This window comes from Scardinius erythrophthalmus, assembly GCF_964197995.2.
Source record: "Scardinius erythrophthalmus genome assembly, chromosome: 1".
Taxonomy (NCBI): Eukaryota; Metazoa; Chordata; class Actinopteri; order Cypriniformes; family Leuciscidae; genus Scardinius; species Scardinius erythrophthalmus.
The window spans coordinates 32,511,791-32,526,336 of NC_138221.1; the positions used below are offsets into that span (position 1 = coordinate 32,511,791).

The following is a 14,546-nucleotide window of genomic DNA, read 5'->3' on the forward strand; positions in this document are numbered from 1 at the left end:
GAGAGAACGGGTTGCCTCGGCAGCCAGTGGGTCACACAGGTTTACACGTGATCCATTATTTTAATGCTTGAGTGACAGACAGCAGAGATGAGCTCCAATGAGCAGTAAGGACAAAAAAAGCTGTAAGACTTTTCAGAATACAGAGCGGTGAAATAAAAAAGCTTGTGCCCTAATGAATATTTATTCAATAATTCAGCAAGCATAGGCTAATTACTATTCTGTTCTTGCATATAATAATTAATTACTACATAAAAGCCATACAGGTATAAAGGCCAAGACACACAAAACAAATGCAATGATTTTCTATCATGCTAACTGTATGCTTTATGAATCATGAGCATGAATCATGGTCCAAAAGATCGTTCCACACACACATTTGTGAGTTTAAGTGTCCCATCACTCAATCAATGTCTCCTTTTAGGATTTGAACACAAAACCTTTAATTTACCAGCCCAGATTTTCAACAACTACCCTATTTCCATTTCTAAATTATGCATAAGAAATTGCAAAAATGCATTGCAAAAGAATCGTTCCAGCGCATCTGCAGAGCTCTTTCTTCCATACTCAAACTCGGTGTCATTCCAGTCCAGTCATGGATGACCGATGCAGAGGTTTTGCATGGCCAGGAGGAGCTTTTATCAGAAACTAACACACGCAAGCCTTTTCTAGTCCTGGATCAGAGCCACAGCACACATTAAGTCTAAATGCACTGCTGTGTGTGCAGCCATCCATTTCACATTCATCCCTAAAGAAAAGCTACTTCCATTTAGATTGGCAGTATTCAGAATAGCACGCTACTCTTACTATTTCTGCAATATATAGTAAGAACAGTATGCAAATGATTTGTATGGATAAAATGCCTGGATGAACTACAGTATATGGCGGACAGAGCACGGCATGAGATACTGTATCCCACAATGCACTGCACTCGACCTGAGTTAACCTTCATGTCAAGACGGATTAACGGCAGATGTAATAACTAAGTGATATAAGCTGCATGATCAAACTGCCAAAAGTTATGACGTTTTTACAAAGAATTGGATTAAAATTCAAATTACACATTTTTACGTTTGTGAGGTTATAACTCAATGACATTTACTCAATTAAACATGCATGAGTCATGTGATAAACATGTAGAATACTTAAAGGAGAACTCCGGTCAATTTTAACATTGAGCTCATTTTTTTGTACATTTGGAGTGCTGTCAATACAGAGAACAACGACAAAAATCGGTGTTGCCTACACCGAGTTATTCTATTTTTAAAATTTGCACCCTGTTGACTTCAATGGGGCAAGTACTAAACCTGCTTTTAGCCTCTTAACATCCTTGATGTGTCATTACAAGTGCACAGAAAATGTGAGTGATTCCTTCAGAGTGATCACGAGTGAATCTGACTGCAGTAGATGTGAAAGATATGTATAAAAATTATGTTATTTAAGCCAGCGCAAATACCTGTGTTTACATCCTGTTTTCGGTTGAAGTCCAAAGTAATCGATTGCCGAGTTCACGCGCGTGATCATAGGTAACTAAACCTATGCGCGTGAACTCGGCAATCGACCGGAGTTCTCCTTTAAGTATGCAGCAAGTAGTATGTACTGTCACATGTTTTTATTGTTTTAAAATTTGTATTGATGTATAATGATATATAACTATTTCACATACTAGTATTTAAAGTGACCCTTTTATGTTTTTTCAGATACTACCTTTCATGACGTGTGTAATACAGGTGTTTGTGAATGTAAACGGAAAAGTTTCTTTTCCGACACGCGCTGTAAGCAGTAGACCAATCACAACAGACTGTGCCACCTGACCAATCACAACAGACTGTGCCACCTGACCAATCAGAGCAGAGTAGACCAATCACAACAGAACAGACTGTGCCATCTGACCAATCAGAGCAGAGTAGACCAATCACAAAAAACTAGGTCATCTGACCAATCAGAGCAGAGTAGACCAATCACAACAGACTGGGTCATCTGACCAATCAGAGCAGAGCAGACCAATCACAACAAAATGGGTCATCTGACCAATCAGAGCAGAGCAGACCAATCACAACAGACTGGGTCATCTGACCAATCAGAGCAGAGTAGACCAATCACAACAGACGGGGTCATCTGACCAATCAGAGCAGAGTAGACCAATCACAACAGACTGGGTCATCTGACCAATCAGAGCAGAGCAGACCAATCACAACAAAATGGGTCATCTGACCAATCAGAGCAGAGTAGACCAATCACCACAAACTGGGTCATCTGACCAATCAGAGCAGAGTAGACCAATCACAACAGATGGGGTCATCTGACCAATCAGAGCAGAGTAGACCAATCACAACAGACTGGGTCATCTGACCAATCAGAGCAGAGTAGACCAATCACCACAAACTGGGTCATCTGACCAATCAGAGCAGAGTAGACCAATCACAACAAACTGGGTCATCTGACCAATCAGAGCAGAGTAGACCAATCACAACAGACTGGGTCATCTGACCAATCAGAGCAGAGTAGACCAATCACCACAAACTGGGTCATCTGACCAATCAGAGCAGAGTAGACCAATCACAACAGACTGGGTCATCTGACCAATCAGAGCAGAGTAGCCAAATCACAACAGACTGGGTCATCTGACCAATCAGAGCAGAGTAGACCAATCACCACAAACTGGGTCATCTGACCAATCAGAGCAGAGTAGACCAATCACAACAAACTGGGTCATCTGACCAATCAGAGCAGAGTAGACCAATCACAACAGACTGGGCCATCTGACCAATCAGAGCAGAGTAGACCAATCACAACAGACTGGGCCATCTGACCAATCAGAGCAGAGTAGACCAATCACAACAGGGCTGCGTTCAGCCCTGACGAAAAGTTGCAAAACGTTTTTTTAAACGGAAAAAGTGGTGCGTTGAACACCCTGTTCTGAAGACGCAAGAGTTGCAACTATGGCAGCTGAGAAGGCCATTCTTTGCGCTTGATGTTACAGTCACTGCCCTTGCCGTCCAGAATAAAAGAGAACATCCCAGTGGAGTGAAGGGATTTGTGGAAACTGTGGTTCCTAATTATTGTGATCCAACATTTGCCTAGCATTTCAGGATGAAAAGACAAACATGTCTTCTAATATCTTCCATTGTTGCGTATACCGAGCTGCAGCGTACACATTTGTAAACGACTTTACTTGGACCTATTGTGCGAAGCTGTCTCTTTAAAGCTGTCTCTTTTATACCACGTGGTTTATATACATGTTGCGGCTGATTGGGCTGACATTTTTGACACCCACCAAACAAGAGAAAATGTATCTCAAACCCTGTTGCTCACCGTTTCCAGGAAACATGTCGTTCAACCCGGAATCCGTAGCAAAACGTTGCGAACCGGTTTGAGCTTGAACGTGCCCCAGACTGGGCCATCTGACCAATCAGAGCAGAGTAGCTCTTTTAGAAAGGGGGAGTTTATAAAGACTGAATCCTTTATCAAACCGACACTGAGAAAAAAAGGTGATGCTGCAATGTATATTATAAGAAAATTAAAGTATTTTTGACCTTGGAATCATGTAAACCTATTGTAGGAGACATTCAAACCAAACCTTTTAAAATAGCATAATAGGGCACTTTATTGTGCAGATAGCAGCACACTAGTACTCCAGCTAATCCGTAATTTGGAAATCATTGCAACATTTCTGCTGTGGAGGAGTTTTTGACTTCACTCCCACTCAAAGTACTGTACCAGCCAGCAACTGACATTACAGCACATCTACACACCCATCTGTAGCTGATAATTATGGCTTTCTGAGATGTTTTCTTTAATAAAACCAGTATTATCTGACCTTCAGTCCCGAGGCTAAATCTTAAAGCTCACATGCAAACAAAGCACATCGCATTCAGATAGAGGAAACATTCTCAAAAGTCCCTGTTAGTCATTTTACAGCATATACTATTATCCTATAAGTCATGCATGATCCACTGAATCTTAAAGCTGATTTATACATGCATGCATGATTTGTAATATGCCAGTTGCGCACTTTGACTTCACTCTTAAATAAAGGAACCATTTTTGGTTCCCCAAAGAACCTTTCAGTGAAGAGTTCTTAAAAGAATGTTTTTCTTAGTGTGAAGAACATTTTAATAATCTAAAAAATCTTTTTTTCACTATAAATAAACTTTTGTTTAATGGAAAGATTCCATGGATGTTAAAGGTTCTTCATAGAACCATCGATGCCAATAAAGAACCTTTACTCTTAGAATGTCCACGACAATTGCAGACACTTGTGATTAGGATTTTAAAAGCAATTTACAGAAACTGGACTTAGAAGGTGACTTCATAAGCAGATTTTATCCTTTCCACAATCTTCTCAAGTTTAAACTATCAGCAAACTTGACTTTTAAATATAGTTTGAAGAGAATTTCTCCAATTACTGATCAGGTGATAATCAAACGTACCCAGATTTGTAGTTTGATCCTCTTGTTGTTGCGAAAAACGGTTTTCACCTTAAAGTCGATGCCCACCGTGCTGACGAAGGCTGAAGTGAAGGAATCATCCGCGTAGCGAAACAAGAAGCTGGTTTTACCCACACTGCTGTTGCCGATGATGAGGAGTTTGAACATGTAGTCGAAGTTTTGGTCAGCTGCGTCTTTCTGTGACGGCTGGAGGTGTGAGTTGGCCACTGATGCCATCTGAAAGAGAGAAAAAGAGATTTCAAAAATCCATACAAGATGAGAAAAATTTGAGAAATTCTTCTTATTTTAATGACCTCATATTTCATTTAGAAGTTGCCTACAACTATTTAAATACAGAAAACTATACGAAATTTGTTAGTCCAAATATTGTCTCATTTCAAGTCGACATGAATCAAAAATCGACCCCATTTAATTTCTAAACACATGCAAGAACAACAACATACAGTTCAACATTTTTTCTTATCAAACCGTTTTACTGTTTCGGGTTGACTTGGAATAAATGACACATTCAGGTCTGAAAACGAATATCTGTTTACCCTCAGAGCACAACCTTCAGAACCAGCCATCTCCGCCGACAGGAGAGCCCAAACTAACAAGCAAACTCTTGGGAATGGAAACACAACCCCTCCACCCTTCAGCTGATCAATCAGACCCTCACGGCCCGTCTCCATCGCGACGGTCCGCTAAACAAAGCACGCAGACCCATTAACAGGCGCTCCGAACACCACTCCACTCCAGAGGTGGAGATGTTACAACAAAGAGACCGACTGCCCACAGCAGCTATTGTCTGAAGCACACAAGAGCACTTGTTAGTTAGGATCTTTTTGAACTCATTTGCAGTAGTAATTTAGAACGGCAAGTTTGTGAGTTGGAGAAGCTGAAAGACTAATATTCATGCTTAGTTTCGCGGTTTTGTGTGAGAAGCTTGCAACTGGTCTGGTGGTTAATCCCAACGTTCAGATTACAGTGTACAGTAGGGTTGCAAAATTGTTGAGCAATAAGACACACTCGCAAGGTTTTGAAACATCTTCCTATTTTGAAAGGAAGCACAGAATGCATTAAGTGGATAGTTTACTCACAGCTTCTGATTTTAAATACTTTTATTCAGCAAGGATGCATTAAATTGATCAAAAGTGACATTAAATATGAAGCAGCACAACTGTCGTCAACATTGATGATAATCAGAAATGTTTCTTGAGCATCAAATCGTCATATCAGAATGATTTCTGAAGGATCATGTGACAATGAAGACTGGAGTAATGATGCTGAAAATTCAGCTTTGATCACAAGAATAAAATACATTTTTAAATATATTCAAACAAAAACAGTTATTTTATATTGTAATAATATTTCCCAGAATTTCTTTTTTTTATCAAATAAATGCAGCCTTGGTGAACATAAGAGACTTTTTTTTTAAATATATTTTTTAGATCTCACCAAACCCAAAATTGGACAATAATATAGAATTAAAGTGGAGACTGTGGCTGATGAAGTAAAACGATGGCAAAATATGCATAGAAAAAAAAATAATAATAAAATCATAAATGTAGCCTGTATGATTCAAAGTCTTTCTGAAACCAACAATGACATATTTCTTGTGAACTATCACTTAAAAAAAAACACACACACAAAAAAAACACAATAACTTTATGTGCATTTATATTTAAATGCAGATATTACATGCATACTTTTCTATTCAACATCGTTTTAACTTGCTGTAACTGCCCTATTGTTCGAATGAACACTAAAGTTGAGGAAAGCTGTATTTTCTTAGGCCTTAAGCTCTCTAAAAGCCCTTGTCACATGCTGAGCATGTGCACTGGCTCCATGAGGCCTTCCAATATTAAAACTGAAGCCAAAGACAAAGTCATTAAAAGGATTTTTTTTAATAATGAGACACTGGCGACCCAAATCCCCCTATAGCCGCTTTGGTTTTATTTATTGTAATTTCTGCGGTTCAAAAGTGCATCTGTATAAAACCATTAAAACAGCTGCATAAAACAGATCTGATAAGGCGAACATTTGCTCAGCATTCATTTTACAGCTCAATTTAATAGTTTTATACCAAATGGCACTCAGCACAGCTCTCCGTCCATTAGTAAGAACACTGAATCCCATCCCAATTGTCCCATTAAGAAGACAAATCAATAATGCTTATGCTATGGACTGTATGGAACCCCATTCCCCCAAATTAACATTACGTTTTTCACATTAATAATAAAGACCCACTACCACAAGAAATATGGCATCATCTTCAACCATGTAATCCTTGTTGAGGAAAATTGTATGACAGTTTGATTTGCCCAGTTACCATTGCACAATTATGTAAGGGTCTTTGTGTCTAATTTGACGTTCAAAAGTTTCAGTATGATGTTCTGATAAACTATGCATAAACTATGACTAAATGATGCATCATATGCGCAAGGATACCAGAAAGGGACGTGATGTAACCATCCATAAAATAGGTCTACATGGAACAAATGCTGAACGCATTTTCGCATTAACCACAAGTTCATCCGCCAAAAGGGAGATTTGGACAGCTTTACAGCTGGAGGAAAAAATATGCTTTAAGTAAAATACCAGTTTCACCTTTCTGCTTTAAACCTTACGGGAATGTCTTGACACATAGACTTCCACTGGATGTGTTTTACTACATGTAATTTGTACAGCATTAAATGAACACAACTCCATTTCAACGATCAGATCTCTCTGCAAAAACTCAGAGACCTGCAGGACCAAAATGCACCTCAGCTGGGTTGAATGTGCAACGGCTGGCTATAGATCAGTGATCTGTAACATCTGAGATTCACCAGAGGGCCAAATGGTGTTTTGAGGGACGGGGTCTCTGGTTACCATGGTGCTGCTGATCTGTCTATTGATCGTCTGGCAGATGTCCACAACTGTGTTTCAGCATAATGGAATTAAACAGGACACAATTTGCTTTCATGCATTGCAGACAATCACAACTACATTTCATAAAATACATAAGCTAATATATGTAACTAAATAATGTGTTGTTTGATCCATGCATGCAGGAGGTTTACCACAACAATAACAGCAATTAATAAATAATTTAAAAAATGAATATATAAATAAAGCGATTGATTAAATGAATGAAAAAATGAAATGGTATATAAATCCTTCACATAACTTAATAACCTCAACTTTCTTTTCAGCCTGTCCTTCCTAACAGAAAGAATACCATCATAATACTTTGATGTGTACAGTACCATAGTATTTAAAGGCAAGGCAAGGCAAGGCAAGTTTATTTATATAGCACATTTCATACACAATGGTAATTCAAAGTGCTTTACATACTATTAAAAATAAACAGAAGAAATAAGAATATACAAAACAGTTTAGAATAAAGAAACAAGAAAGAACTAAAAATAATTAAAACAGTTTAGAATAAAGAACAGTTTAAAATAAAGAAACGAGAAAGAACTAAAAATAATTAAAACAGTTTAGAATAAAGACTAAAATAAGACACAGTATAAACAGTCGGACAGACAGTGACACAGTGCTCATTCATTAAATGCAAAGTTAAACAGATGTGTTTTGAGTCTGGATTTGAATGTGACTACTGTAGGAGCACATCTGATCTCCTCTGGAAACTGGTTCCAGCTGCGGCTGGCATAATAGCTAAAAGCAGACTCTCCATGCTTAGAGTGAACTCTTGGAACTTCTAGCTGATGTGATCCTAATGATCTGAGTAATCTGTTGGGTTTGTATTCCGTGAGCATATCTGCAATGTATTGAGGTCCTAGGCCATTAAATGATTTATATACTAGTAATAATACTTTAAAATCAATCCTATAAGTAACTGGCAGCCAGTGTAATGACCTGAGTACTGGTGTGATATGTTCATATTTTCTGGTTCTGCTAAGAATCCTGGCAGCAGCGTTCTGTATGAGCTGCAAATGTCTTATGGTCTTTTTGGGAAGGCCAGTGAGGAGTCCATTACAATAATCCACCCTGCTGGTGATGAAAGCATGAACAAGTTTCTCTAAGTCTTGACTGGAAACAAAGCATCTAATTCTTGCAATATTTTTCAGATGATAGTATGCTGATTTAGTTATTGCTTTGACATGACTATTGAAACTAAGGTCTGACTCTAAAGACACACCAAGATTCCTGACTTGATTTTTAGTTGTTTGACCTTTAGAGTGAAGGTATGCGTTCACCTTGAGAACTTCATCTTTGTTTCCAAACACAATGATTTCAGTTTTGTCTTTGTTTAACTGTAGAAAGTTTTGGCACATCCAGCTGTTGACTTCATCGATGCATTGGCACAGGGAGTCAATGGGGCTGTAATCGTTAGGCGATAGGGCTAAGTAGATCTGTGTGTCGTCTGCATAGCTGTGGTAAGCGATTTGGTTCTTTCTCATTATTTGGCTCATTGGGAGCATATACAGGTTGAACAGGAGTGGCGCAAGAATTGAGCCTTGAGGGACTCCGCATGTCATGGGCGTCCACTCAGACTTATGGTCACCTATACTCACATAATAACCTCTCCCATCTAAGTATGACCTGAACCATTTTAGGACTATCCCAGAAATCCCCACCCAGTTTTCCAGCCTGTCCAGAAGTATTTTGTGATCGACAGTGTCAAATGCAGCACTGAGGTCGAGTAGAACCAGCACTGATAATTTGCCTGAATCCGTATTTAAGCGAATATCGTTTATTATCTTAATGAGCGCCGTCTCTGTGCTGTGGTGCGGTCGGAAACCAGATTGAAAATTATCAAAGTATCCATTTGAGTTTAAGAATTTGTTCAGCTGGTTGAAGACAACTTTTTCAATGATTTTGCCTGTGAAAGGAAGATTTGAGATCGGTCTATAGTTGCTTAATATAGTCTTATCCAGATTGCTCTTTTTCAGGAGGGGTTTGACAACAGCAGTTTTAAGGGAGTTTGGAAAACTTCCATAGAAAAGTGAGGCATTTACCACTTCTAGGAGATCTGCTTCTAAACAGTCTAACACACTTTTAAAAAAAGATGTGGGAAGTGTGTCAAGGGCGCAGGTTGATGTTTTAAGGTGCTGAACGGTTTCTTTCAGAATTTTGCCATCAATTTCTTCAAAATCAGACATAGTAACTACTTTCTCAGGTTGTAGTCTGATCTGTCTGACCTCAGTGCAACTCAAGGATGTGCTGATCACCTTTCTAATATTATTGATTTTCTCAGAGAAAAAGGTAGCAAACTCACTACACTTGCTGTCGGAGAGCATTTCACTGGGAATCTGGCTTGGGGGATTTGTTAGTCTGTCGACAGTAGCGAAGAGATTTCGAGTATTATTTAGGTTTCTGTTTATGATATTGGAGAAGAAAGTCTGTCTAGCTTTGCCTAGTTCCATATTGAAAGCACGAATGGTGTCTCTATAGATGTTATAGTGGATTACAAGTTTTGTCTTTCGCCACATGCGCTCTGATTTTCTGCATTGTCTTTTCATAATTTGCACTGCTGTTGAGTTTCTCCAAGGTGCTTTTTGTTTACCATTCTTCCTGACTTTCACAGGAGCAATATCATCAATTACATTTTTAACCTTCGAGTTAAAAGAAACAAGGAGAGAATCAACCGAGTCAGCAGATATGCTCGGTCTTAGGGATATGGCCTTCATAAATAGTACACTAGTGTTCTCATTTAGGCATCTCTTCTTGACAGACACAGATCTAACTTCAATGGCAGGAGAGATCAATAAATCAAAGAAAATACAGTAATGATCAGAGAGTGCGACATCCTTAATATCATTCAATGAAATGTTTAGACCCTTACTGATAAGTAAATCTAGAGTGTGTCCACGATTGTGTGTGGGCCCATGTACATGTTGAATCAGATCAAAAGTTTTTAAAACAGTATTGATTTCTTTTGCCATATTATTTTCTGAATTATCTATGTGAATGTTAAAATCTCCAGCAATAGTGAAACTGTCAAACTCTGAGGAAATTATTGATAACAGTTCTGTAAAGTCTTCAGCAAAGGCTGAAGAGTATTTTGGAGGCCTGTAAATAGTGATAAGTAAAATCCGTGGAGCACCTTTTAACACAATACCCAGATATTCAAAAGACGGGTAATTACCAAATGATATTTGCTTACATTGATAGACATCTTTAAAAAGAGCAGCTACACCCCCACCTCTCCTTCCAGCTCTGGAGACACTCATAAAGGTAAAGTTCGGAGGAGATGTTTCATTGAGGATTGTTGCACTGCAGCTGGCTTCTAGCCAAGTTTCATTTAGAGATATAAAGTCCAGGTTGTATGTGCTTATAAAGTCATTGACTAGAAGTGATTTATTTTTAAGTGAGCGGATGTTTAAAAGTGCTAACTTAACAGTCTTGCTTTTTGTGTCCACAATCTTAGTTTGTCGTGTGATAGGCACCAGATTAGATGGGTTTGCTGTACGGCTTTTAAAGGCCTTAGACTTTCTAACATGTGAATGAACAGATGATACAGGAACACTGGGTTCCCGCTTGTTCTGTAAACATTTGAGAAAGTTACTGTTATCACAGCGGGGACCCGGCACAAATCACTTGGAGCTGGTATCAGTTGATTTTGTAACACCTCGAGCAGACGGTGGAAGTTGTGGGCCCTGGCGTTGTGGAAGGGGCCTTAATGCTCGGGGAGGAGGGGGAGGGGGGAGAGGGCGAGCTGCGCCCATAGACTTTGGTGGTAGTGATGTTTTTCTGGTTGATATCTGGGGGCTTCCAGCGAATTGGGTTCCAGCATACACTAGTTTTTCCATTTTCTCTGAGAAACACATCAATGGGGATGTAGGAGATAGTGATAGCGGTGAGAGTGGCTGTGGTGTTAATGGAGGCTGTAATATGCTGTCTTGGCTTTCCTGGTCGTGTTTGGGTGCTGAATCTGTTGTTACTGGTGGCTGTAATGTACTGTCCTGGCTTCCCTGGTCATTCTTGGGTGCTGAATCTGTTGTTATTGGAGGCTGTAATATGGTGTCCTGGCTTCCCTGGTCATTCTTGGGTGCTGAATCTGTTGTTATTGGAGGCTGTAATATGCTGTCCTGGCTTCCCTGGTCATTCTTGGGTGCTGAATCTGTTGTTATTGGAGGCTGTAATATGCTGTCCTGGCTTCCCTGGTCATTCTTGGGTGCTGAATCTGTTGTTATTGGAGGCTGTAATATGCTGTCCTTGGGAGCTGAATCTTGTGACATTTCTAATATGTCACAGTCTGACTCTGGTGAGCTCAGTGGGCAGGGCTCAGCTGAAGTTGTGTCCATGAGCAGAAGTTGTTTTGGCTGCATGGTGTTATCATTGTCTTTGTGAGATGTGTCAGCCGCATGTCCATTCAAGTCCTGAAGCGAAGTCCTGTGGTCATTCAAACTGTGTCCAGGTGAGTGTGTGCCATTCTGGTTGATTGGATTGGCAGAAGGATGGTGAAGGGAGAAAAGGATATTGTCCTTTAGCACTCTTGAACCCAGTTTGTTTGGAAGATGGCCATTTTGTTGAAACAGTGGCCTCTGATTCCAGAAAAGATTAAAGTTGTCTATGAAGTTCACTCCTTTTATATTACAGGTTTTTTGCAGCCATGAATTAAGCCCAAGCAACCGTGAGAACCTGTTACTTCCTCTTGCTGGGAGTGGTCCACTGATGAATGTTTGTACTTTCAGTCTTTTGAGTGTTTCAAAAAGTTCATTGAAATCCTTCTTAAGCTGTTCTGACTGCTCTTTATGGATATCATTCTTCCCCACATGAATGATGAGTCGATTTGCAGTCTTATGTTTCATCAAAATGTTTTGAATTTCTCTGTTTACGTCAGAGGTTGTTGCTTGTGGAAGGCAGCATGTAGTTGTATCTTTCGAGCTGATATCTCTGATCGTAGAGTCCCCAACTATCAATGTTTTGACCTCGGCTGCGCTCTGAGCTGAGTGCCGCTGTCTGCTTGACCTTGAGCGCCTGTTAGTATCAGAGTGAGCTCCTGGCTGTCTGTGTTCATCCACATTTAACAAATTTGAGCATTCCTCATTCAATAATACTTCAAATCTGTTCTTAAGATGAATAGGTTGTGGAAGACGACCAGTGTTTGTAATCCTTGTAGCTGTGTATGGTGTAGATGAAACTATTTTTGCCTGAGAGAGTCTAATGCCTCTATTTTTGGGTTTTGCCCCCTCTTTGTACCAACGGTTTGTAGGTCGATCGGCTTGTTTCTCTGCACTAGGTCTGTTCTGTTGAGGAGCATTAAATTCATGACACTCACCGGCTGTGCGCTGTATTTGTCCTTGATGAAACTCTGTTGTGGGTTCCGTCTGGTTTGATCCTACCATTAGCTTTGTTTCAAGAACTGTAATCCTTTGTAAAAGTTTTTGGCAGTTAGTACAGCAAGTAGAATCAAAAGGACGCATTTTCTCTTATCCTTGTGAATGTTTTCTCTTCCGCCAGAATGTAAGCAGTTCAGTTTTCTCTTCCTCGGAATGTAAGCTTCAGTAAATTCTGAAGGAATGAAACTAATTCTGCTTTTTTATAGTAATCCAAGCGTCCTGAGCACTGTGCTGATTCACTGAAGTTAAAATTAGGAGATAAAATGTAATAATAACGAAAGCGATAGAGCAAAGTGCGGAGCAGTAGGCAAAAGCGTCCGAACAGTAGCAAAGCAGGAAGTTAAATGGTATTTTTTTTTTTAAAACTCGAAGGTAATTGTACCACAGTAAATGGATACTTGTTTTTGAAAGTGTTCTTGCGCTGCTGGACTGAATTCGAATCTTCACTCTCTGTTCTAAACTATTTTAAAGACCAACAATGACATAATCACCAAAATGTAAACATTTCATATCCTGCATGAGCATGACCCAAAGTTCATGAAGCTGCTGTCGTTTTCCCATCCGGAGAAAGAGAAATGTTTGTATGAGGGTCAAAAAATAACTTTCAAACGCAAAGACTACATCGAATTGAGTTCCTACCTTCAGACGGGTAGTCGGCGCTTTAGCTCGTGCTCCGGTAAAGCCACCGGGACCTCCTCGCGTGGAAAAGCGTATGTTAACAAACTCTGTCGTCTCTCTCTCTCTCTCTGTGTGTGTGTGTGTGTGTGTTTGTGTGTGTGTGTGTGTGTGTGTGTGTGTGTGTGACGGAGCTCCCGGATCTGAAGTGTGTACACAGCGGCTTCCAGCTCCGTCCTGTACAGCACCTCAGCTCTTTTTCTTCCTCTTTACACACTCTTTGTTTCGCAAATAGCCTTTCTCTATATAAGAAATGTGAATATCTATCTATCTATCTATCTGTATTTGAAGTGAATTTAAATTGAGGTAGCAAACAGGATGCGGAATTACAGTTCGTAGGAATATGAATATGAAGTAGGAATTAAATGGAAAATCCTTGGCTAAAAATAAAGTCGATAGATAAATAGACAAGTAGGCCTAACGGCTATAATGTAGGCTAATTGTTTTTATTATTTAATAAATAATCTTTCATTTAATTGCCTAGGGTGTAAAAACACTTCATTTCCCAGAATGCCATTACTTCCTGTAGGTTGTCAATTAAAGGTGGTATCAGTGATTTCAGGCCCACAAATATTTTTATCACATTCATCTAATCTTTCCTAACGATCCGCTAGCTGCCCGCCCCATAAGCATGCCGTCAAAAAAACACGTCTCTGTAGGCAGCCTAGGCTCTGAGATCTGCACACAAAAACAAATGGTTTAGCCAAACACTCAAAATCAAAACAAATAGTGTTCCAACCAATCACCGACAGGGGGAGGTTTTGTGCTCCTGCACGGCTGCAAACGAAGTCAGAGCTGAAGAAAAAGCTGGCTCAAAACTTCACAACACCCTCCCCCTGTCGGTGATTGGTTGGAACACTATTTGTTTTGGTTTTGAGTGTTTGGCTAAACCATTTGTTTTTGTGTGCAGACCTCAGAGCCTAGGCTGCCTACAGATACACGTTTTTTTGACGGCATGCTTATGGGGCGGGCAGCTAGCGGATCGTTAGGAAAGATTAGATGAATATGATAAAAATATTTTTGGGCCTGAAATCACTGATACCACCTTTAATATCAAATCCTAACTCATGAAATGCAAATCTAGTTTCATTGATATCACCTTGGCACTGGTTGAGTCATAATTACCCACAAAAGTATTACGTTTTTGTGA

The 14,546-nt window shown here is 39.6% G+C and overlaps 1 protein-coding gene across 4 annotated transcripts in view; it reads right to left on the bottom strand.

Moving 5' to 3' along the window:
- rab3db (RAB3D, member RAS oncogene family, b) overlaps positions 1-13,655 on the bottom strand; it is a 19,560-nt gene extending 5,905 nt beyond the window's left edge. The window contains exons 1-2 of one of the 4 annotated variants that reach the window (XR_014030756.1): positions 13,361-13,655; positions 4,431-4,664 (exon numbers count right to left, since the gene is read on the bottom strand). Coding sequence is in view for 2 of the 4 variants with exons in the window: in XM_081374151.1 (XP_081230277.1) it covers positions 4,431-4,664; positions 4,985-5,119 (369 nt within the window). In the remaining 2 variants the exon portion in view is untranslated. Of the gene's footprint in view, positions 1-4,430; positions 4,665-4,984; positions 5,412-13,360 lie in introns of those variants that run through there. The other 3 variants (XR_014030757.1, XM_081374152.1, XM_081374151.1) reach the window with 3 other exon arrangements.
- Between the last annotated feature and the right edge of the window lie 891 nt (positions 13,656-14,546).